Below are 26,478 nucleotides of genomic sequence, written 5' to 3' on the forward strand. Positions count from 1 at the left end.
TCCATTAATGGTCAAAAAAATGAAAATGAATGAATTATACATTCAGCTCAAGATCTTAGAAAAGGACAATAAAATACTTAAGAAAAGCAAAATAAAGATAACAGGAAAAAACTAAACGGAAAATGGAAAAAAATAGCAGAATGTATTTTTAATGTCAGTTCTAAAGATAAATACTTTAGCTAAACATTCATGATTCTAACTTAAATGGACTAAGGTCCGTCTAGTCCAGGCTATGGTTTTTCCTGTGGTCATGTATAGATGTGAGAGTTGGACTGTGAAGAAGGCTGAGCGCCGAAGAATTGATGCTTTTGAACTGTGGTGTTGGAGAAGACTCTTAAGAGTCCCTTGGACTGCAAAGAGATCCAACCAGTCCATTCTGAAGGAGATCAGCCCTGGGATTTCTTTGGAAGGAATGATGCTAAAGCTGAAACTCCAGTACTTTGGCCACCTCATGCGAAGAGCTGACTCATTGGAAAAGACTTTGATGCTGGGAGGGATTGGGGGCAGGAGGAGAAGGGGACGACTGAGGATGAGATGGCTGGATGGCATCACGGACTCGATGGACACAAGTCTGAGTGAACTCCGGGAGATGGTGATGGACAGGGAGGCCTGGCGTGCTGCGATTCATGGGGTCGCAAAGAGTCGGACACAACTGAGCGACTGAACTGAACTGAACTGAACTTAAATGGAGAAAAAATTGTATTTTTTAAGTAAAATTCAGAAATAACTACAGAAGTAGAGAATATTAAAAGAACAACAGACTCCTTTGCTCACATTCATGAAAATAAATCATACACTAATAACAGTATCATTTTGTTTTAATGAAGCCAGCAAAACACTGATACCAAAACTCAACATATATTACGAAAAAAAAAAACTATGTAAATCAATTAAATTATAAATGTATAGAAGGACAGGAGAGCCTGGCTTGCGAAAGTCCATGTGGTGTCAGAGTCAGACATGACTCAGTGACAGAACAACAACTTATAAATCTTAATTAAATCATTAGCAAATGGAATTTGGCAGCACATTAAAAAAATAATACATTCTGGTCAGCTATGTTCATACCAAGATGATAGATACTCACTATTAGCAAATGTATTAATCTAATCCATCATATTAATAAACTGAAAAGAAAAATCATAATCATTTCCATAGATTAAATAGTAGCATTTGACCAAATTAATATCTATTCTTTAAGTAATTCTTAATAAAAAAGGGATAAAGTCTTACTTCACACAATTTTATAACATCATATACATCATGCTTAATTGAGAAATACCAAACGCATTTCAATTGAAGTTAAGAAAAAGAATGTCTATTACTAGCATGATTATTTAACATTTCTATAAAAGTATCAGCTGACAATAATAATTAGAGAAAGGAATGTGAAAAATATTAAGAAAAAATAAGTGAATAAATAGCCTTTCTGTATGAAACAATGAGGGCTTCAGTCAATTACAAAACAATGAATTATATTAATAAGATCCCATTTATTAAAACTATAGCAATAATAAGATTAAATGCCTAGTATTAAAATTTAGCAAGAACTGTGTCAAAGCTATATAAAGAAAAACTTTAAAATGCTACAAGTCACACATATGTAGAAATGATAAATGGAAACAATATGATATGACAGATAATAGTAAAGAAATGAAACAAATATTTCTTGGTGAAGAATTATTCAACAAATGGTATTGCAATGGATCAAATTTTAATTTTTAATCATAAAGCACTAGAAGAAAACATGGAGAATGATTTCATAATATTGGAATGTGAAAGCCTTTCTAAATCATGAAAGAAAAACTAATAAAACCAAGTTCGTGCAAATTAAAATACTCTACATGAAAAAAAAAAGATTAAAGTTAAAAGTTAGGGAAAAGAACACAGCACTATTACAGCCTAAAGGCTAACTTCCTTTATACACAAAAAGGTCCTGCAAAAAGACAAAGAATTCACTTGTGAGGGATAAATGATGAACAGGCACAAGACAATTTAAAGAAAAAGAAATACATGAGGCTTTAAATATATGAAAAGATGCTCAACTTCACTCATAATAATGTCAATTGTCAAATGTCAATTGAAGTTTGTTACTGTTATTTAGTCCAACTCTTTGAGACCCCATGTACTGTAGCTCACCAGGCTGCTCTGTCCATGGGATTCTCCAGGCAAGAATACTAGAATGGGTTGCCATGCCCTCCTCCAGGGAATCTTCCTGACCCAAGGATCAAACCTGTGTCTCCTGCGTTGGCAGGCAGATTCTTTACCACTGAGTCAGTCACCAGAGAAACCCCAGTTGAAGTTAGGAGACACCAATTTTACCTAACAGATTGGTACTGATAAAAAAGAAAAACCTACTGTTGGTGAAGGAGAACAGGCATCCTCACATATTGTTGGCAGATAGAAGTGTGTGTGAGCGCTTAGTCACTCTGTCGTGTCCAACTCCTTGAGACCCACTGAACTGTACCCCGTCAGGCTCCTCTGTTCATGGGATTTTTCAGGCAAGAATACTGAAGTGGGTAACAATTCCCCTCTCCAGAGTATCTTCCCAACCCAGAGATCAAACCCACGTCTCCTGTGTCTCCTGCATTTCAGGCTGATTCTTTACCTGCTGAGCCATCAGGAAAGCCCAGAAATATAATAGATACCATAGGCAATTCAGCAACATCTACCAAAATTTTAAATGCACATATCTTTGATCCAACAATTCTATTTCTCAGAATATGTCCTATAGATATTTTGTACACATTAAAAAATGACATGGAAAGACATCCCTGCAGAAAAATTTTTACGGCAATAGGTTAAATGCCCCTTGATTAAAATTAGTTAAATAAATAATGGTACACCCATCCAAAAGTTCTGCTATGCAGCCATTAATAAAAGAACGAGCAGCTTCTTGTGTACTCATAAAGAAGGATCCTTAAGCTATAAAAAAGTAAATTAGAAGTACAGTAATACATGCTTGTGGAACAAAGTTCTGAGATTGCAAATGGTTTAGGATACAAAGTGAGTTGAGGCAACAATGTGTAAACTGATGTTCAGGATCAAGTAACAGGAATTCTGGAATTGTACTTTGGAGTCTAGAAAAGAGGGGTAAGACACAAAAGAAGTAAAATCAGAGTCTAGAAAAAGATAAGTCATTTGACAGAAAGTTAGTGCCTATGGATGCATAGATTGTGAAACCTTTTTTGTCTTAGAGAAATAACTGGTAAGTTCTTAGGAAAAAAAAAACTGTAAATAAAAGCAACAGCTCACTGGATGATTGTAAAAATCTAATCAAGCAGGTTTTATAACCATCATCCAGGTAGTTTCTATACAGGTTTTCAGATGTAAAACACGTTTTGAAACTGAGCACAAAAATTTCAGGGGCCACCTCATTAACAGAATGTAAAAATCTCATGGCGACAGAGGACCTAAAAAATAAAATAGGCTTGCTTATGTCGTTTGAAGATGGGTTACCAGACATATGCATGAGAACGGTATGACCAAACTCTCTATTGCTATGGAGAGACTTTATTAGCAGAACATACGGTCTAAAGTTGCATTCTCCAATATGGTAAGCACTAGCCATATATAGCTAATTAAATATACATTTTAATTAATTTAAAAAAATTTTTAATAAAATTCAGTTCCTCAGTCTCTTGAGCCACATTTAAAATACTCAATAGCCTCATGAGGTAGTGTCTACTAGACATAACAGGCAGAGCAATTTCCACTGTTGCAGAAACTTCTATTGTGGAGCACTGGTCTAAAAAATAGCACAGGCACTTACTTTCTTGATTAATACTGTCAACCCTTATTATTATTGATTATTAATAAATATCTTATGAATTGAAGTTAACATTTGACATCCAGAAGTGGTATCCAAATAAGTATAACAGATGCACAACATATAGCAAAAGAATATATAGGAAAAGAGTGTATCAAGGCTGTATATTGTAACCCTGCTTATTTAATTTATATGAGGAGTATATCATGGGAATGCCAGACTACATGAAGCCCAAGCTGGAATGAAGATTGCCAGGAGAAATGTCAATAACCTCAGATATGCAGATGATACCACCCTAATGGCAGAAACAAAGCTAGTGGAGGTGATGGCATTCCAGTTGAGCTATTTCAAATCCTGAAAGATGATGCTGTGAAAGTGCTGCACTCAATATGCCAGCAAATTTGGAAAACTCAGCAGTGGCCACAGGACTGGAAAAGATCAGTTTTCATTCCAATCCCAAAGAAAGGCAATGCCAAAGAATGCTCAAACTACTGCACAATTGCACTCATCTCACACGCTAGTAAAGTAATGTTTAAAATTCTCCAAGCCAGGCTTCAGCAATACATGAACTGTGAACTTCCTGATGTTCAAGCTGGTTTTAGAAAAGGCAGAGGAACCAGGGATCAAATTGCCAACATCCACTGGATCATGGAAAAAGCAAGAGAGTTCCCGGAAAACATCTATTTCTGCTTTATTGACTATGCCAAAGCCTTTGACTGTGTGGATCACAAGAAACTGTGGAAAATTCTGAAAGAGATGGGAATACCAGACCACCTGACCTGCCTCTTGAGAAATCTGTATGCAGGTCAGGAAGCAAGTTAGAACTGGACAAGGAACAACAGACTGGTTGCAAATAGGAAAAGGAGTACGTCAAGGCTGTATATTGTCACCCTGCTTATTTAACTTATATGCAGAGTACATCATGAGAAACGCTGGACTGGAAGAAACACAAGGTGGAATAAAGATTGCCGGGAGAAATATCAATAACCAACCTCAGATATGCAGATGACACCACCCTTATGGCAGAAAGTGAAGAGGAACTAAAAAGCCTCTTGATGAAAGTGAAAGAGGAGAGTGAAAAAGTTGGCTTAAAGCTCAACATTCAGAACAAAAAGATCATGGCATCTGGTCCCATCACTTCATGCGAAATAGACAGGGAAACAGTGGAAACAGTGTCAGACTTTATTTTTTTGGGCTCCAAAATCACTGCAGATGGTGACTGCAGCCATGAAATTAAAAGACACTTACTCCTTGGAAGAAAAGTTATGACCAACCTAGATAGTGTATTCAAAAGCAGAGACATTACTTTGCCAACAAAGGTCCATCTAGTCAAGGCTATGGTTTTTCCTGTGGTCATGTATGGATGTGAGAGTTGGACTGTGAAGAAGGCTGAGCGCTGAAGAATTGATGCTTTTGAACTCCGGTCTTGGAGAAGATTCTTGAGAGTCCCTTGGACTGCAAGGAGATCCAACCAGTCCATTCTGAAGGAGATCAGCCCTGGGATTTCTTTGGAAGGAACGATGTTAAAGCTGAAACTCCGGTACTCTGGCCACCTCATGCGAAGAGTTGACTCATTGGAAAAGACTCTGATCCTGGGAGGGATTGGGGGCAGGGGGAGAAGGGGATGACAGAGGATGAGATGGCTGATGGCATCACGGACTCGATGGACATGAATCTGAGTGAACCCCAGGAATTGGTGATGGACAGGGAGGCCTGGCGTGCTGCGATTCATGGGGTCACAAAGAGTCGGACATGACTGAGCAACTGAACTGAACTGAATGGCAGAAAGCAAAGAGGAACTAACGAACCTCTTGATGAAGAGTGAACAAGCTGGCTTAAAACTCAATATTCAAAACACTACAATCATAGCCTCTGGTCCCACTACTTCATGGCAAAATCAGTTCAGCCGCTCAGTCATGTCCAACTCTTTGCAACCCCATGGACTGCAGCATGCCAGGCCTGCCTGTCTATCACCAACTCTCGGAGTTTACTCAAACTTATGTCTGTTGAGTCGGTGATGCCATCCAACCATCTCATCTTCTGTCATCCCCTTCTCCTCCGCCTTCACTCTTTCCCAGCATCAGGGGCTTTTCAAATGAGTCAGCTCTTCACATCAGGTGGCCAAAATATTGGAGTTTCAGCTTCAACATCAGTCCTTCCAATAAATGTTCAGGACTGATTTCCTTTAGGATGGACTGGCTGGATCTCCTTGCAGTCCAAGAGACTCTCAAGAGTCTTCTCCAACACCACAGTTCAAAAGCATCAATTCTTCAGCACTCAACTTTCTTTATAGTCCAACTCTCACAACCATACATGACTACTGGAAAAACCACAGCTTTGACTAGATCAACCTTTGATGGCAAAGTAATGTCTCTGCTTTTTAATAAGCTCTCTAGGTTGGTCATAGCTTTTCTTCCAAGGGGCAGGCGTCTTTTAATTTCATGGCTGCAGTCACCATCCGCAGTGATTCTGGAGCCCAAGAAAATAAAGTGTGTCACTGTTTCCACTGTTTCCCCATCTATTTGCCATGAAGTGATTGGACCAGATGCCATGATCTTATTTTCTGAACGTTGAGTTTTAAGCCAACTTTTTCACTCTCCTCTTTCACTTTCATCAAGAGGCTCTTTGGTTCTTCATCGCTTTCTGCCATAAGGGGGGTGTCATCTGCATATCTGAGGTTATTGATATTTCTCTCAGCAATCTTGATGACAGCTTGTGCTTCATCCAGCTTGGCATTTCACATGATGTACTCTGCATATAAGTTAAATAAGCAGGGTGACAATATACAGCTTTGATGTACTCCTTTCCCAATTTGGAACTAGTCTGTTGTTCCATGTCCAGTTCTAAGTATTGCTTCTTGACTTGCACACAGATTTCTTAGGAGGGAGGTCAGATGGTCTGGTACTCCCAGCTCTTGAAGAGTTTTCCACAGTTTGTTGTGGTCCACATAGTCAATGGCTTTAGCATAGTCAATAAAGCAGAAATAGATGTTTTTCTGGAACTCTTTTGCTTTTTTGATGATCCAGTGGATGTTGGCAATTTGATCTCTAGTTCCTCTGCCTTTTCTAAAACTAGCTTGAACATCTGGAAGTTCATGGTTCATGTACTGTTAAAGCCTGGCTTGGAGAATTTTGAGCATTATTGTACTAGCATGTGAGATGAGTGCATGTAGTGCATGTGAGATTGTGCAGTAGTTTGAGCATTCTTTGGCATTGCCTTTCTTTGGGATTGGAATGAAAACTGATCTTTTCCAGTCTTGTGGCCACTGCTGAGTTTTCCAAATTTGCTGGCATATTGAATGCAGCACTTTCACAGCATCATCTTTCAGGATTTGAAATAGCTCAACCAGAATTCCATCACCTCCACTAGCTTTGTTCGTAGTGATGCTTCCTAAGGCCCACTTGACTTCACATTCCAGGATGTCTGGCTCTAGGTGAGTGATCTCACCATCGTGATTATCTGGGTCATGAAGATCTGGTTTTTGTACAGTTCTTCTGTGTATTCTTGCCACCTCTTCTTAACATCTTCTGCTTCTGTTAGGTCCATACCATTTCTGTCCTTTATTGAGCCCATCTTTGCATGAAATGTTCCCTTGGTATCTCTAATTTTCTTGAAGAGATATCTAGTCTTTCCCATTCTATTGTTTTACTCTATTTCTTTGCATTGATCACTGAGGAAGGCTTTCTTATCTCTCCTTGCCATTCTTTGGAACTCTGCATTGAAATGGGTATATCTTTCCTTTTCTCCTTTGCCTTTCACTTCTCTTTTCATAGCTGTTTGTAAGGCCTCCTCATACAACCATTTGGCCTTTTTGCATTTCTTTTCTTGGGGATGGTCCCTATCACTGCCTCCTCTAGAATGTCATGAACTTCCATTCACAGTTCCTCAGGCACTCTATCTATCAGATCTAATCCCTTGAATCTATTTCTCACTCCCACTGTAGTTTAAGGGATTTGATTTTGGTCATACCTGAATGGTCTAGTGGTTTTCCATACTTCTTCAATTTAAGTCTGAATTTGGCAATAAGGAGTTCATGATCTGAGCCACAGTAGGCTCCTGGTCTTGTTTTTGCTGACTGTATAGAGCTTCTCCATCATGGCAAATAGATGGGGGGAAATGGAAAACAGTGACAGACTTTATTTTCTTGGGCTCCAAAATCACTGCAGATGGTGACTGCAGCCATGAAATTAAAAGACGCTTGCTCCTTAGAAGCAAAGTTATGACCAACCTAGAGAGCACATTAAAAAGCAGAGACATTACTTTGCTAACAAAGGTCCGTCTAGTCAAGGCTATGGTTTTTCCAGTAGCCATGTATGGATGTGAGAGTTGGACTGTGAAGAAGGCTGAACTCTGAAGAATCGATGCTTTCCAACTGTGGTGCTAGAGAAGACTCTTGAGAGTCCCTTGGACTGCAAGGAGATCCAACCAGTCCATCCTAAAGGAAGTCAGTCCTGAATATTCATTGGAAGGACTGATGCTGAAGCTGAAGCTCCAATACTTTGGCCACCTGATGCTGGGAATGATTGAAGGTAGAAGCAGAAGGGGACAACAGAGGACAAAATGGTTGGATGGCATCATCAACTCAATGGACATGCGTTAACTCAGGGAGACAGTGAAGGACTGGGAAGCCTGGCTTGCTGCAGTCCGTGGGGTAGCAAAGTCTGACACGACTGCAGGACTGAACAACAACAATATAACAAATCCCATGAAACAACTGAGGGAAGGATTGAAGGTTAAAAGACATAAAAAGCACTACCTCCTGCAGCTAGAGATGGGGGAAAGCACAAAAACAGGCTTAGGGAAACAAACAAAAATCAGAAAGCTGTCAGAGGAGCAGAGAATACGCAGCAGCTGGTGGAGGGCTTAGAAGGCAGGGGCTGGCATGTCATCAGAGGACAACAGTGAAACCTCTGAAGAACCCCTGTTCCACCTCTGACCACCGCATCGCCACAGCTGGCCACTGCCACCTTCTCGAAATATTCTGTTCTCCTAGGTTCCATGGCTCGGAGCAGCCCTAGTTTTTTTCCCCCATCTAACCTCAAAATTTGGAGAACCTCAGCCTGGGTCTCACAGTGTACTCTTTGCTGCTCCTCTAAACCATTATTAAGGATTTAAATATTATTTGTATGCCATTGTCTCTGATAAAGGTGCAAAAAAAAAAGGAAATTAATTCTCTTCCAACCTCCATTCATATATTCAAATGGCTTTTCTGGCATGCCTACCTGAAGTTCCCTCCAGCATTTTTTGTCTGGTTAAGGGCTCCTCATAAATACCAGTAAGCATTAGTTGGAGCACAGTGGAACTAATTCACAACAAGAAGTCTGCAGGTTGCCTGATTCTCTTGTCCTCTAGCCATCCTGTGGGGAGGCCTGCTTGGGCCAGTGAGGATCTGAACACACTGTGAGTACACCCTCCAGCAGAGCCATCCTGCCCCCTTCCACTATTGCACTTGGTTTTGTGGGTGCAAGCCCTAGATTTGGGGCACCTGGTTCTCAAGAAACAAGTCTGCCAGTACTCAGAACACTCCTGGCATTCTTTGGGGGAGAGTAGTAGAGTGCAGCCTCTCCTACTCAGGGAAAAAGGAGCCAGGTCATTGCCAGCTAATTCACGGGGGTGACAAGGTTGTCTCTACATACATTTCAAGATTATCATGTCTAAAGCTGAGTCTTTATTCCCTCTATCTTAAACCCTTTCTTGCCCTCAATTTGTTTCATCTCAAAAGATACTACCACATACCCATCGTTCAAACTAGAAGTAATAGGGTTATCCTAGAATTCCCTTTCTCACTAATTCCTTACATCCAATGGACCACCAAATTCTATACAGCTGTATTATCTAATATTGGCTGTCACCCACGTGTGGCCACTGAGTACTTTAAAAGGGGCTGGACCAAGCTGAGATGTGCTTAAGTATAAAATACACATCAGATTTTGAAGACTTAGTTCAAAAAAGAGAAAAGCAACTAATAATTTTTATATTGATTTTCTGTTCAAGTAATAATATTTTTAATATATTGGGTTAAATAAAATAAATTACTAAAATCAATCTATTTCCTTTCACTTTTTTAATATGGTCACGAGAAATTTTTAAACATACATTTGGCTCGTACTGGTGGTTCACATTATATTTCTGTTGGATAGTGGTGCTATAGAGCACATCCATCAACATTTTCCAAATCTACTGTCACCACACTGAAGGTTAGCACCTTCACCCAAGTCACCATCGTTTCTTGCCTGAACTACTACAATGGCCTTCTTATTAATCTTCATGCTTCTCCAGTGGTTCCATTCTAACTGATTCACTTTAAGCTATAGAAATTATTTTTAAATGTAAATATTATACTTCTACATATTATTTACCTGCTTACTCTCTCTCAGGGGTTTCTTACTGTCCTTAAAATCCAAGTTTCCTATCATACGGACTTGGAGGCCCTCCATTTGACACGATTCTACCTCTCTATGTGCCTGCCCATCACCATCCCATCTTCTAAAGCCACTCGGCAGGCACTCACTATTCTCCAGCTGTGCCTGGCATCCTTCAGTTCCAAAGACATGCTACCAGGGTCTTCACATCAGCTGTTCCCCATGTCTGAAATGTTCTGCGCGGCTCTTTGGCTGTCTTCTCATTCAAGTCTCATCTTATATCCCCTATCCAGGGGCTCTGCTTCCTTCACTTTTCTCAATTCATAGTTCCTTATTTGCATGCTTAACGGCGTATCTCTCTTCCTCTGCTGGACTGTAAGCTCCATGACCGACAGAGCCAGGTCTGTTCAGCCTACCAGTGTTGATCAAGGAATTTATTTCAGGGGCAGTGTATAGAAAATCTCAGAGTAGGGTTTGGTTAAGGTGAAAAGGTTAGAGGTTTAAAAAAATGGGTCCAAGGATTGCCTAGCGAACAATGTGCATGCTTAGCTGCTCAATCATGTCTGACTCTACAGACCCCACAGACTGTAGCCCACCAGGCTCCTCTGTCCACGGAATTTTCCAGGAAAGAATACTGGAGTGGGTTGCCATTTCCTCCTCCAGGGGATATTCCAGATCCACGGATCAAACCTTCATCTCTTGCGTCTCTTGCATTGACAGGCTCGTTCTTTACAACTGTGACACCTGGGAAGCCTTCTAGAGAAGAATATGTCAAAATTAAAGGTAAGTGATACCAGAAGCTTCAATTCTGAATCATCTTTGGGAAAATTAGATTTTTATATATGATCTAGAAGTATTTAATGTCTTTTATATCTAAATAGTTCACTATTGGCCATGAGATCATTATATTATCAGAACATTAATTTAACATATGATTTGAAGATGATTCTCAAATAATACCTCTCCAAGTACTCCTCTTGCTTTCCTATCAGTCCTTTGATGACCTTTCCAGGAACTTCTGTGATACTGAGTGGAAACAATAAAGGATTCCTTCACCAAGCTCTGAACATAGTATCACATGGTGACCTGACAAACTCAGACCAGGCCTCCTTGGAAACCAGTTCTCTTCCTTTGTTGTTTTGTTGTTGTTTTAGTCACTAAGTCAAGTCCGACTCTTCATGACCCCATGGACTGTAGCCTGCCAGGCCCATCTGTCCAGGGGACTTCCCAGGCAAGAATACTGGGATGGGTTGCCATTTCCTTCTGTAGGGGATGTTCCCAACCCAGGGACTGAACTCATGTCTCCTGCGTCCACAGGCAGATGCTTTACCGCTGAGCCAAAAGGGAAGTTCCAGTTCTCTTCCCTATTGCTCTCAAATGGCATACTCCCTTAACCACAGTGGAGCTGGGTGGTCAAGGCTCAAATTTATCTAAAAACAGATTATAAATGGTGTGTGATTAGGGAGAATGCGCATAGTACATTTATAAGAATGTTTAAAACAGTTACAATAATCCAGCGTCAAACACAACAGTACACAATTAGTATTTAACAAATGTTAAATTATTCATTTTATAGAAGAGATTTTTCACACATAATAATGCATATGAATAAGAAAAGACTAGAAAGTTATATACCAAAATATTATCAAGTGCTATCTCTCGAATATGAGGATTATAGGTATTTTGTGTGTTTTCCTATATTGTCCAACATTGTGTAATTATATGATTAGTATGCAATCAGGAAAAAATGTTATTTTTATAAAAAAACCAATGATCAAAGCTACTACTGCACTCTTATAGGCTACCAACGGCCTCAATTCTGGCAGAGACTTTGACTGCGGTAAATATATAAGTATTAGTCTGACTAGGAAAAGAAAGGAGAAGGGGAGAACTTAGATTTCTGAGGGATCTAGTTGGTCGAGCCATTATGCAAATGACTCCTTTGTTCACTGACTCTAGGGAATAAAGTTGCAGAATACAAAGCAAAGCTTATCTAAATAGGTACTAACCAGCTGCAGAGGCAGGAAGAGAAAAAGCACCCTTCCCTGTATGATGACCATTCTGTTCTAGAGTTTGTTGTCAAGTTTCCAGATGCCAGGTAGAGTGTGGACCAGAATTCAGCTTCATGAAGGCGTGATGCAGACAGTAAAGACATGAAAGACAGCATTTAACTGCAGAGATTTCAACCTCTTTTGTAGGTACCAGAACAATGTAGGGCATGCACTGTACATATGGTGCTTTATATAAAGGTATTTTACTTTTCTTTCCAATTCTACCATTCTCTTTCACACACTGATCCTCAAAACTAGAACTGTTCAGCCAATGAGAGTTATCAATGAAGTCATCAAAACAGCTTGGGAGACCCAGGAGCACACACACTTGCATACGCAGGGTCTTCTCAACAACACAGAAACCAAGGGTGGTTAATAATGTGTCTGTTATGTAACAGTCTTACAACAAAATCTGATTTCCTCACTTCAGATGGAATCATTAAAATCTTGACTAAAAACAAATAAGCAAACAAACAAAAAAATCGTCAAGTTCCAAAAGAATGAAAGCTAACTAACCATATCAACTGCAATCATGTGGAGACCACACTACCTTATGTGAGGTTTTTTATACAGACATATAATAAACACTCTCCAAGTTCAAAGATGAATATTAAACAAGAACAGAGGATCTGGCAGTAAAACTGAAAAAGTTCAAAGACATCACTGCATAATACTAAGAGTTGAGATTGTGTAACAAACAAGAAGAGAACTACAAACTCAGGCTAGAATGCAAAAAGTGCCCGAATCATATCATTTTGGAACTGCCTGAAACAACTCAACAGTAACATTTGCTTAAAAGGAAAGCGTAACCATTCAAGGAATATAGCTTTTGTATTCTTTTAAGCAAACATTAATCAGGGGGAAAAACTGTATACAAGAATATCAGTTTATTTCTTCCAGCTTCAGAGGTGACAGAATCTACAAATGAAATGATCCCCTGCTAACTTTCTTGGTATTTAAAGGATTCTTTACTTAGTTTGAATTATCAAGCCAGACTTACAGCTGATGTTAGAAAACTGTATAAGCCAAACTGCTGTCTACAGTTCCCCCTGCAGTTCATGAACATCTGTGCACAAGTACACTCAGGATGACTAGGCCTTAGTTTTAGTTTTTTAACACTAATTATTTTTCGTTATCAATTAAATATATAATCTATAGAACTTCTAATTATTTTAATATACACACTCAGCTAAACTTTAATTCTGTGCATACATTATCACATTTTAGCTAAATTAACAAGCTTTAGTCAAGTGTATCATGCTTACATGAAATGCAGTCAGATATGGCTTTGGTCAGGAGAAAAAATTATTCTGAAGAAGCTGAGCAAGTCTGTAAAGACACATTCCCATGTGCAGGGGAATAATGAGGACCCAAGTGCGTACTTCTGCCATAGACACTTCAGTTGATGCTCAGAGTGTAACAACAATCAGTATTCCCCATCTGCAAGAAAGCAGAAAGGAACAAATGCCCCTAACTTGGGTCCATCAACATGAATCAGCCATAAGTATACTTATGTCCTCTCCCTCTTGAACCTCCCTCCCTCCTCCTAACCCATCTCACTCCTCTAGGTTATCACAGTGATCTTTGATGTTCTATTATGATTGTTTTGTGGTGCCACGAATCACGCCCACATCAGGTGGTAAATTTAACTGATAAATATTGTTTATGTTCTGACTACTCCAGTGACCAGCTGGCTCCCCTTCTCTTTCCCTTTCCTCGGGTCTCCTTATTTCCTGAGACACAACAATATTGAAATTAGGCCAATTAACAATACTACAATGGCCTCTAAGAGTTCTAATGAAAGGAAGATTAACCTGTCTCTCACTTTAAGTCCAAAGCTTAGAGAGGAAGACACAAGACAGACTGAATGCTAGGCCTCTTGCACCAACAGCTAAGCTGTGAATGCAAAGGAAATGTTCTTGAAAGCAATTAAATGTGCTACTCCAGTGAATACACAATGGACAAGAAAGTGACACAGCCTTATCGCTGATATGAAGAAAGTTTTAATGGTCTGGATAGATCAAACCGGCCACAACATTCCTTTAGGCCAAAGCCTGGTTCAGAGCAAGGCCCTAACTCAGTTCTAACTCACAAAGGCTGCGAGAGGTGAGGAAGCTGTAGAATAAAAGTTGGAAGTTAGCAGGAGTTGGCTCACGAGGTTTAAGGGGGAAAAATGCTGTCTTTATAAAAGTGCAAGGTGAAACAGCAAGAACTGATGTAGAAGTTGCAGCAAGTTATTTAGAAGATCTAGCTGAGATAATTAATGAAGGTGACTGCACTAAACAACAGATTTTCAATGTGGACGAACAGCCTTCTATTGGAAGAAGATGCATTCTAGGACTTGCATAGCTAGAGAGAAATCAGTGCCCGGCTACAAAGCTTCAAAGGACAAGCTGACTCTCTTGTTTAGGGAATCATGCAGGTAATGACTTGAAGTTGAAGCTCATTTATCATTCCAAAGATCCTATGGCTCTTCCGAATTATGCTCCATCTACCCTGCCTGTGCTCTCATAAATGGAACAACAAAGCTTGACAGTGCATCTGTTTACAACATCGTTTACTGAATATTTTAAGTCCACTGTTGAGACCGACTGCTCAGAAAACAAGATTCTTTTCAAAATATTACTGCTCACTAACATTGTATTTGGTCTCCCAAGAGCTCTGATGGAGATGCACAGGCAATTAATGTTATTTTCTTGCTTGCTTAACACAACACCCATTATGCAGGCCCTGGATCAAGCCACCATACATAGCAATTCCTCTGATACATCTGAGCAAAGTAAATCAAAAACTTTCTGGAAAACATTCACCATTACTTTTAAGTGTAGTACAGCTGAATATATATATTCTTTTTCATACTCTTTTCCATTTTGGTTTATTACAGGATATTAAAGATTCACCATTGTATTAATAGATGATATTAAGAATCTTCATAAAAAATAAAAAAATTTTAAATTGAAAAAAACTTTTGATTCATGGGAAGAGGTCAAAATATCAACAGTAACAGCAGTTTGGGAGAAGGCAATGTTACCCCACTCCAGTACTCTTGCCTGGAAAATCCTATGGACGGAGGAGCCTGGTAGGCTGCAGTCCATGGGGTCGCTAAGAGTCGGACACGACTGAGTGACTTCACTTTCACCTTTCACTTTCATGCACTGGAGAAGGCAATGGTACCCCACTCCAGTACTCTTGCCTGGAGAATCCCAGGGATGGGGGAGCCTGGTGGGCTGCTGTCTCTGGGGTCGCACAGAGTCGGACACAACTGAAGTGATTTAGCAGCAGCAACAGCAGTTTGGAAAAGACTGACTCCAACCCTCATGGATGACTTTGAGGGGTTCAAGACTTCAGTGGAGGAAGGAACTGCAGATGTGGTGGAAACAGATAGAGAACTAGGATTTGAAGTTGAGCCTGAAGATATGACTGAATTGCTGCAATCTCATAAAACTTTAATGGATGAGAAGTTGCTTCTTATGGATGTATAAGGAAAGTGGCTACTTGAGATGGAAACAATTCTTGTGAAGATGCCGTGAAGGCTGTTGAAACGATAACGAAGAATTTAGTCTATTACGTAAACTTAGCTGATAAAGCAGCAGACTGACTTAAGTTTTGAAAGAAGTTCGACTGTGGGTAAAATTCTGTCTAATAGCATTACAAGCAACAGAGAAATCATGAGATGAAAAGTCAATTCATGTACCAAACTCCATGTCTGTTGTCTTATTTTTTAAAAATTCCAGTCGCCCCAACCTTCAGCAACCACCACTCTGATCCGTCAGCAGCCATCAACATCCAGGTAAGATCCTCTGGGACTCCCCTGGCGGTCCAGTGGTTAAGACCTCGCCTTCCAAGGCAGGGGGTATGGGTTTGATCCCTGGTTGGGAAGCTAAGATCCCACATGCCTCGTGGCCAAAAAACCAGAACATAAAACAGAAACAATACTGCACAAATTTAAGATTTTACAACAGTGAAAGTCACTCTGTTGTGTCCAACTCTTTGCAACCCCAGACCAGAATACTGGAGTGGATAGCTGTTCCCTTCTCCAGGGGATCTTCCCAACCCAGGGACTGACCCAGGTCTCCGGCACTGCAGGCAGATTCTTTACCAGCTGAGTCACTAAGGAAGCCCAGATTTCAACAATGGTCCACACCAAAAAAACCTTGAAAAAAAAAAAAAAAAAAAAGACCCTCCACCAGCAAAACGATTGACTTGCTGGTCTCAGGTGATGGTTAGCACTTTTTAGCAATTAAACATTTCAAATTAAGGTATATAGTTTTTTTAAGACAGCATGCTATTGCACACTTAATAGACTATAGTATAAACATAACTTTCATATGTACTGGGAAACCAAGAAATTCCATGTGACACACCTAATTGCAATATTCACTTCACTGCAGTGATCTAGGACTGACTCCACAATAATCGCTAAGATACGCTTGTAACTCACTTTTATTTATAAGAACGGACTCTTCCTCAGGCTCAAACCTTAAAAGAGGACATGTTTCAAACTACAATATAAAAATAGATAAACAAGATCCAAATGTATAGCACAGGGAACTATATTCAGTATCTTATAATAAACTACAATGGAAAAGAATCTAAAAAGGTATATATTCGGAATCACTTCATTGTACGAGAAACGTCATACATCAACTATACTTCAAAAAATATTATATGTGCATGTATATGTGTGTATATATATTTACATTATATAATTATACATTTAGATATGTGTACTTATATGAGCTTAATATTTTATATAAAATACTTACATTTATATAATGCCTGACAGGCATTGCCCATTTGTTTCTACAAAGGAAGTTGTCCCTCTCCCAACCCCCAAATAGGGCCTGTATTTCACTTCTGTGCATCCCACACCCTCTTTGGCCACTGGCAACTGTCATTGCTGTATCATCTCTCAAAAGTCCAGGTATAATCCTCATGACCAGCTGATGCCAATACTTTTATTTCCTCTGCCCACCTCCCTCAAGTTTCTTATAAACTTGTTAGACTTCAAACCAATATCTCAGAAAGTATTCCTAAACAAGTCAGAAAACAGGGACTTAATCCCCTTCTTCCTTCAAAGCCAGTAAAAATGCATCAAGCCCTTTCATCACATCACTCTGACCTCTTCTTTCCCCTCCCTCTTCTGCTTTTAAGGACCCCTTTGATTACACTGAGCCCACCCAGATAATCTGGGATAAACTCCCCATCCCAGGACTTAAAAACCATAAAGTTCACTCCCAATCCTACTGCTCTATCTATACAATAGATGATTTGCCAACACAGAAGAATGAAATACTGATACACAGTGTAAGAATGAGCCTTAGAAACATTATGTTAAGCGAAAGAAGCCAGGCACCAAAGGCCACATATTATATGATTCCATTTAGATGAAATATTCAGAATAAGCCAATTTATAGAAAGATCAGTGGTTGCTTAGGGCTGGGAAGAAAATGGCAACCCACTCCAGTATTCTTGCCTGGGAAGTCCCATGGACCCAGGAGCCTGGCGGGCTTTAGTCCATGGGGTCACAAAGAAGCTGGGCACGACTGAGCAACTAAACAGGGCTAGGAAAGCAGGAGGGGGATAATGGGGATTGAGTGCTAGTGTGTATAGGATTTCCCTTTAAAGGGCATGAACACATTTTAAAGTTAGACTGCAGTGATTATTGCACAGCACTATGAATATTTTTAAAAGCTGCATACTTTGAATTGTATAATATGGGAATGATGTCTTTAAAATGCTACTGTAACTATTTATTCTAGCTACCACTGAACAGTTATTGTGTGCAAGAAACCTTAGAGGCCCTATATCACCTGATTTAACTCTGGGAGGTCCATTTCTCATCTTATAGATGAGAAAATAGGTTCAGTGAAATTAAAATATTTACACAAAGTTACAGAGCTAATCAGGAACAGTGCCCAGATATATTTCTCTAAAGAAATGTCTCTAAAATCCATGCTTTCTAAATTATACCATGTTTGCCACCAAATAGTTTATTGGAAATAGTTGAGTATCATTTACATACAAATAGGTTTGAAAAAACATGCATTTTGTTACTATCACTGGTGGGAATAAAATTTTTTGAGGTATCAATGATAAAAATAAGGCTTAACACAGGCAATTATACCCATTATCTTGGGGGTGTGTGTGTGTGTGTGTGTGTGTGTGTGTGTGTATCATATGTATCTATAATGGAGTATAATCTGAAAAAAAATAATATTGAATCATTATTCTGTGATCATGAAACTTCATACTGTAAATCAACTATATTTCAATAAAAAATACTTCCAAGGTTAAGCATCATTTGTTATTTAATTCAAAATCCATATCTAGAAAACAAATGCCTCTGGAAAACAACTGAAAGTAATTACAGTCATAAAATTGGTTCCTTCTCTTTCAATTTATGCAGAGCTAGACTGCGAATGTTTTCAAGACACAGATTCATGTCATTTTTTAAATTAATGCTTCTAGAAACTTTTGGCTCTTTATTTATATTAGTAGAAACACCAGCAAATTACAAACAAACAAAAACCATTTCTTTAAACTACATTCATTAAGCAAAAATATTTCTTTATTTAGACTTACATTTAGTTTTTTATCCGTATATTTACAGGAATTTACAAACAGTGACCTATTAGCCGTTCCAGAAAGGTAAACGGACGAAAAAAGTATAGGAGGAAGAAAAACAGATATGACACTAAAGGTATACTTCTTCACCTGAAATACTAAATTATCTACTTAATTGTTATATTAGTTTGTTTGTTGCTGTAACAAATCATCACAAACTCAGTGGCTTAAAACAACACAGGTTTGTTATCTTCCGGTTCTGCAGGGCTGAAGTTTGACAAGGTCTCACTGGGCTAAACTCAAAGTCCTGACACGGCTGCCTCCCTTCCTGAGCCACTAGGGGAGAACGCCTCCTTGCCTTGTCCATTGTCTAGAGGCCACCTGCACTCCTTGGTTCATGTCCCCTTCCTGCCTTAACGCCAGTAAAAGTGGGTCAAGTCCTTCTTCTACCACATCACTCTGACCTCTCCTTTTACCTCCCTCTTCACTTTTAAAGACCCTTATGATTATACTCGGTCCAACCAGATAATCCAGGATAACCTCCCCAACCCAGGACCTCAAATTAAGGTTCTTAAATCATATCTGCAAAGTCCTTTTGTAATATAACAAAACATATCCACAGGTTCTGGGAATTAAGACATTGAAATATTTAGGTTAACTATTATTCTGCCTGTCACAGTTGTCCTTATCTTCAAAGAAATCAGGATATAGCCACAGTAAATTCAGCCTAAACTGGAGGAGCCATGTGGCATACTAATGATTTAAATGGGAGTATATAGAATTTGGATGAAGAATTCCTCCTCTGTGTTATCTTATTTCTACTGACACTGTATTTTGAAGATGAACTATAATTAGATATAGAGAATAACAGGAGAAATAGGTTGCTATTCAAAACCATGATAAGAAATAGATCTAAATCAACCTCTCAATTTTTAAACAGGAACAGAAGCCAAAAAAGCTTATTTTGCATTTTCTTTCTACACATTGTTCTGCCATAGCATTCAGCAATGACCATTAATACAATAGCCACAGCCTATATCATAATTGGATGTTGTACTATTAATAATTCAAACTACAGAAGAGGTAGCTGAGAAGACTATATACTTGGATATACTGACAGTGAGTTTTTATGAACCTTTGAAAAAAAATATCCAAAAGCACATTACATATGTATATGTGAAGAATACAAATCTCTCTTTTTTGAAAGGTCCAAATCCAAAATGAAAAAATATCACTACATTAGAAAATTGACTTTTGCTTAATTCTCCAGAACAATGTTCTGCTCAATATATAACTTTTTCAATTTAGCATTATATCTTTTTTGACTCCAAGACAGAAGGCTGATGTTTGATGTACTCAAGTCATAGCCAACATTTACCAATTCTTTGATTCGACTTTTTAAAGTACCTATGCTTGAATCCAAAATGCGAGGATGTTCAATTATTTGTGAAATGTTAACTTTTTCCTCTATGAGGCAATCTATTTTATCATTAAACTTTTTCTCTCCCAAGAAGATCACATCTGGATAGCTTAAAACAAATTTCTGTATCTCTTTTGCAGTACACCCAAGAGAAAACAGTTTTTCTTTGATATTTCTGTAGCTTCTTCTCATACAGTCACTGGAAAGGTCTAGGATTTTAGCTCCTGAACCACATATCAGACTAAGCAGTTCATCATTGGTCAAGCAGAACGTGGACTGTAAAAATTCAATATTAGCTTTTATCCGTTTGGTGCTCTGAATTAAGATGAAAGGGTTTTTAAAAATTATCTTCCTGATAAAATCTGTGGGACTATTGTGACCCAACGACAAACAGACTTCTTGCAAAAATTCAACCATCTGTTTATTCAGATTAAGACTATTGGAGAAGGTACGTGGGGCATTGGTCAACAATCGACGAAGGTATTTATTGGTCAATCCAACTGAGTAGAGGAACTTTATGTTATTCTCTAAGTTTAGGTTGTCACTGGACCGAAAAAAAGATTCAGGAGAACGTTCCAAAATATTTACAATTTCAAGGTCTGATGTCACAATTCTTCTCCACAGATCCCATCGATTTGAAAGACTTTCAGACGTACGAGTCATGGCTCGTGGGTACCTTGATATGATGCTAGCAATCACTTCTTTGCTGGCTCCTTTAGACAGAAGGAATGTCTGCAGGTCCTGCTCATTAGTATCTGTCCTATTAAAAACTCCAGGCTGTCGCTTCCTTGCCATGTCAACATCTACTCCCATAGTAAGTAAGTTATTCAGCAGTTCTTCATTTTCCAAAGGCTCACTGTCTGCATTATCACATTTCTTACTGAAAAGCCTAAATGAAACTGATTTAAAGAGGATTTCTGTTGAAAATCGGATCATCCAACATCTTGAACCAAAGAGATAGTTACTTCTCACATACAAGAGGTTTCTTGGCGCCATAATGGTCAGGTAGCCCAAACCTTTTGGAATGCTGTATGAAACAACATATACAGTATTATACAAACAAACACGTTAAACAGCTAACAGATTACATCATGATCCTGTATTGTGGTCATTCCTGTAAGAAAATACTAGAGATCCAGCTCTCCTGGTTCTGTGATAACAATCTCACCACCACACTCCCACTCCCTGGGTCACCACTTCCGATTATCTATGGGCCAGGGGCCACTTCTATTCTTACCATAAATAAAAGCAGCACACAGCAACAACACTGTCCCAGAATTATTCTTGCCTTTACTTGCTGTTTGGTCCTGCCTGCGTTAGCTACCCAAAACCAATTGCCCCTTTCCATCTCTGCTTTATCTAACTGCTTTCCAAAGCTTTGACTTATTTTTACTAACTGACACTTTCAATTCTGCCTTGTCTTCTTACTTACCAGGTTTTTGGCCTTGCACCTGCCCACAGATACCAGCCTTCTTTGCCTCTTGTTCTCACTTTTTGGTTACCAAACTCTAAATCTAGCCCTGAAAACCAACACTTCATACTATGTTATTTCCACCCTAAACACCTTTCTCTAGGTTCACGGTATTCTTTAAACCCATCCTTCATTCTTATCTTACATGGATCTCTGGTCAACAGCCCTGATCCCAATCTCCATGTCACTCAATTTACCCGAATGCTCCCTTGGTTGTTGGGTTCACCCAACAACTCCAAACCAATTTTCACTTCATTATGACCCAGTTGGGATATTTCATACAGAGTGTCCACTGCATGTGGAATTATACCGAAAAATGAGATGGACACACTTAAAACCTTACCTTTGCCATTCTCCTTCTTACCACCATTTTACAAAAGACTCACTCAGGGCTCTCTGCATCTGTTTCACAATACACGTAACTTTGATCAAAAGATTAAAACCTTGACAACTCATTTTCCTGAGCATTTAGAAATGGGGCATAAAATGTATGAACTTATACACGACAATAATCATAGGTCCCTACTAAAACAAATATCTCTGTTTATAGGAAATATTTTAACAGAAAAGTTTCTGTCTTGCTATTCAAATTGTCAGATGATTTATGCTCCTAAATTGGTTATGGTCATAACACTTTTTTGTAAAGTGTTGTACATAATACTTTACCAGTACTTTCTCCTTTTTAGACTATACAGCTGTGACAAACTGCTCTTAATTTCTAATTACTTACAATGGGCTCTTCTTACGTAAAAGAGGGTTTTTCTTCTTCCTCTCTGCTAACTAAGCATAAAACGAAGAATAGAGATAGATGGCTCCAACTCACTGCTACTATCTCTGGGCTTGAGCTGCTGCTTTCAAGATCCATATAAGAAAAGCTCCTCTGTGCCTGTCCTTTTAAATACTCCAATTTAACAAGAACTTGGATTATGCCTACTGGCGGGGAACATTCTTATAACTCAGATAATCCATTAATCCTCAAAGAATTAGGAAAAGATTCCAAAACTACAGATTCAGGTAACGTTTGAACAAAATGCAGGTCACTCACAAAGTAAACAGGAAACAGCAAAGCGTGTCTTAGATTGCCCTACACCCTGAGTTCATTATTCTTCATGTCTTCATAATAACATATACTCCATTACTACATAATCTTCCAAAAATACATGAAGACAGAAACTTAAAAATAAGACCCTCCTAATTAAAGAATGAGGCTTTACCTTGCCCAGCTCAAAAACCTGTTCTGTTCCAGATGCTCAGGGTGACCTCTACTGGATAAAGGGACCGAACTCTGACAGCTCTAGATAAAACCAGGGCTTTCCAAGGAGTGGGTATGAGATGATCCAGTGGGATGCAGGAAGAAAATAGTAAAGCTCCAATTTATATTTGTCTTGGCCTTTTAAAATTTCTACTTTTTACAGGTTTCATAATTATACAATATATTAATAATAGTACCATAAGACATGTATATAACTAGTCAGTAAATATACATACATTGGAGGCATATTTATAGACCTTTTTAAAATTAAGATCGTATATGATCAAAAATGTCTAAGACTACTGCTTTAGACCACACTCTACTCTCGAGAAACAGAGCTGAATGAGTCACAGTTAAGTTCGAAAGAAATTCTATTGATGACAAATTGCAAGTAAAAATATATGCCAAATATCTTCACAAAAGAGTAAGAAATTAAGACTTCTGGATGTGTTATAGATGGACTTGTCTTTGTGTATAATTCATTCTCCATGGACATACCTTTCACACAAATAAACAAGTCCAGAACCAACCTGAGCATCTTTCCCAGCCACAAACAAACGAGCCCTCCTCTAATTATTGAAATCACCATTACTCTCCCAATAATTACTCAAAATAAAAAATGTGCCTCTAAGTAAAAGAGTAACAAATAAAAGTCATTTGGTAAATCTTAGTTAAGCCTTTTTTTATAAACTTCCCCAAATTGAGAAAGTGATAATAAATCCCTTTCAAAGTCAAAAATAAATAAATAAAGATGAAACCTCACACTAAAAAAAAAAAAAAAAAAAGTGAAAGCAAGCTTTGCTTTTTTTTTCTCGTCCTCGAACCCAGTCATTCATTCATGTAGACCCTGCTTCTTCAGTATCTCTGAAATCCAATCTCTCTACTCTTCGCAAATTCTCTCACTCAGACTATCAGTCGCTTAACTCGTTTCTCTAACATCAGTCACTCAAAAGTACCCCCCCCCCACAGAACACTTATGAAACAAAGATGTGGTCACGTCCCTCACTCCCTGATTAAGACACCTCTGTAGCTCTCCCCTGGAAGGTAAAATCTTCAGACTGACCTTTCTAGCTATCTCTTCTATTCTCCAATCTCACAATGAAATACCATTGCCTATTAAGTCTCTGGTCCTAGACATCCTTGACCATTCTTGTCTTCCTGCCTTTTTAAACCCACTCTGTCTTTCAGAAAGGCCCATCCTCCTAAACCTATCCATAGTACAAGATTCTATTCAAACAGTATTTTCCCACAATTCTTTAACTTAACAAATACTTCAAGGTGAAGTGAATCATTTGTTTTATAGTAATTCATTACTAAGGAGCCTAAAACTAAGTATTCTATCTAAATAGAAAAAAACTGAACTGGCCACAAAAATTTGGTTTTGATCACAATATTATAAATGAAAAAATTGGACCCCCCCCCCCATATCAACAGTATGAGCAGGATCAGTTAAACCTAAAAATGATGGTAACTAACATCAACAACTGGTAAACATAGGAATAAATAAGAATTCTAAATATCACTCTTGGAAGGGAACTTGGTACCATCTATTGTATCTTTCAACCCAGCATTTCTATTTCTTGAAGATCATCCAAAGGAAATGAAAGACAAGAATACACATTTGTTACTTCACAGGGAGGGAAAAAGAAAAAAGATGAGCATTATATGAGCATTATAATAGTTTATGGGAGTAAAAAATGAAGGAACCCAAATGGCCACCAAGAGTAGAATGATTAATAAATAGTGGTACATCAATATAATGAGGCTTCCCTGGTGGCTCAGACAGTAAAAGACCTGCCTGCAATGCAGGAGACCTGGGTTCAATCACTGAGTGGGGAAGATCCCCTGGAGAAGGGAATGGCTACCCACTCCAGTATTCTTGCCTGTAGAATTCCATGGACAGAGGAGCCTGGGTGGGCTACAGCACATGAACTCACAAAAAATCCCACAAGACTGAGTGACTAACACACATCAATATAACATTACACAGCCTACTCTTTAAAAGGACGCAGATCTAACACAATAAAAACATGTCCTAGGCATTCTAACTGGCAAATTGCTTAAGAGTATGGCTAGTCTAATATCACTTACATGAAAAGGGGAGAGGGACATACATACACAGGGAAGGAATAAAAATAGGGTAAGTTATTTTTCAGGTTTCAACACAAAAAAAGGTAAACCTGATAAATATCAGGTTTTATTTTACTCTTTTAGCACCCAATCTCCCTTCAAAATAGTCCTACTACACCTAGTATGGTGAATAAATCTTTAAGCAGCCTAATGCAAGTAGTATCAACTAACTATAAATTTCAAAAATAATTAATAGTTCAAGTTATTTCCGTCTCTCAAATTGACGTTTTTAATTACCAAAGCCATTATTCCAAGCGTTAAAAGCCAAAGTTAACAAACACATCGTACATGGAAAACCTCTGTACTTGTTACGTCTAGGGGATAAAAGTGGGTTTATGTGCCCCTTTGCTCCACAATTCCCCGGACAAGGGGACTTTTGATGGAAATGGGTAATCTCTGGTTACAGGGTACTGCGTTACAGTTAGTCTTTTGACAAAACGAGCTAAGTTTGAAGATCTTTACAGAAATGCATTTCTCACCTCATCTGTCTTAAGGCAAGAGGACTTTGCGTTCCTCCAGAAAAGCGGGAAAACAGTCGTCCCTAGAAACGGAAAAAATAGAGGAAGGAGGACAAAATGCTGTCAGGACTCCGTAATACAGGAAAAAAAAAAAAAAGATCAATCTCATTTAACAGTGCATAATGTTTTCGTAAAATGCATTATCTTCAGCATACTAAGTATCTCTCAGAGATAATGAGAAGAAAATGTTAAGTACAAGCCCGAGAATGAAAGGAAAAGGCAGCAGAATCACGAGCATAATCTGCAAAACCCAGAACTAAGTGCTTCACACACATTATCTTACTTAAAAGGTAGGCATTACTCCTAAAATTACAAAATGAGAAAAAGCGCCGAGCTCCCTTACTAGCTTGACTTAGCTGGTGGAAGCAAGGTTCGAACCTACGCGAGTCTGTAACTCAAAAACTCTACGGGTATTTCTACGGGGTCCATTTCGCGGGTTCTTTCTTCCCTCGACCTCCAACGAGGAAAGTGAGCCAGGGGCTGTGCGGGAATGGGACTCAGTAACATATCACAGCCACCCAGACCCGCTTCTAAAAAGAAAAAGTACAGCAGCAGCGAGTCACCAACCTCAACCTGGAATAAAACAGGGCACAGGAAAAAGCCTTTCCTATCAGCTCTGCAGTCTCGCGAGAAACAGAGGGACGGAAGTGGAAAGAAGTATTTCCGGCGACGGGCCGCGCACAGAGATGACGTCACGGGTCTGGAACCGCCTCTCCCCCGCGGCTACGCGAAGCCTTTCATAGCCTGACGCTGGGTCCCGGCAGGGGGCAGCAGGAGACCGTGGTGAGCGCCTTCTGGGAGTATTTCAGGGGGCGGAACGGGACTCGGAGCCTTCCAGCCACCCAGCCAGAGGCTCTGACTTGCTCCTAGTAAGCGACATGCAATGTGAAAATCACGATTATATACATGAATTTTGCAGCGTGACAGGTTGAATACGC

The 26,478-nt window shown here is 39.0% G+C and overlaps 1 protein-coding gene across 2 annotated transcripts in view; it reads right to left on the bottom strand.

Annotated features, from left to right (window-relative positions):
- MTERF1 (mitochondrial transcription termination factor 1) overlaps nucleotides 1-26,167 on the bottom strand; it is a 56,421-nt gene extending 30,254 nt beyond the window's left edge. Inside the window, exons 1-3 of one of the 2 annotated variants that reach the window (XM_052638790.1) lie at nucleotides 26,108-26,167; nucleotides 25,502-25,563; nucleotides 20,008-21,196 (exon numbers count right to left, since the gene is read on the bottom strand). In XM_052638790.1, coding sequence (XP_052494750.1) covers nucleotides 20,008-21,196; nucleotides 25,502-25,506 — 1,194 coding nt within the window. In that variant the 5' untranslated portion in view covers nucleotides 25,507-25,563; nucleotides 26,108-26,167. Of the gene's footprint in view, nucleotides 1-20,007; nucleotides 21,197-25,501; nucleotides 25,564-26,107 lie in introns of those variants that run through there. The other variant, XR_008199270.1, reaches the window with a different exon arrangement.
- Nucleotides 26,168-26,478: the final 311 nt, after the last annotated feature.

This window comes from Budorcas taxicolor, chromosome 4, assembly GCF_023091745.1.
Source record: "Budorcas taxicolor isolate Tak-1 chromosome 4, Takin1.1, whole genome shotgun sequence".
NCBI lineage: Eukaryota > Metazoa > Chordata > Mammalia > Artiodactyla > Bovidae > Budorcas > Budorcas taxicolor.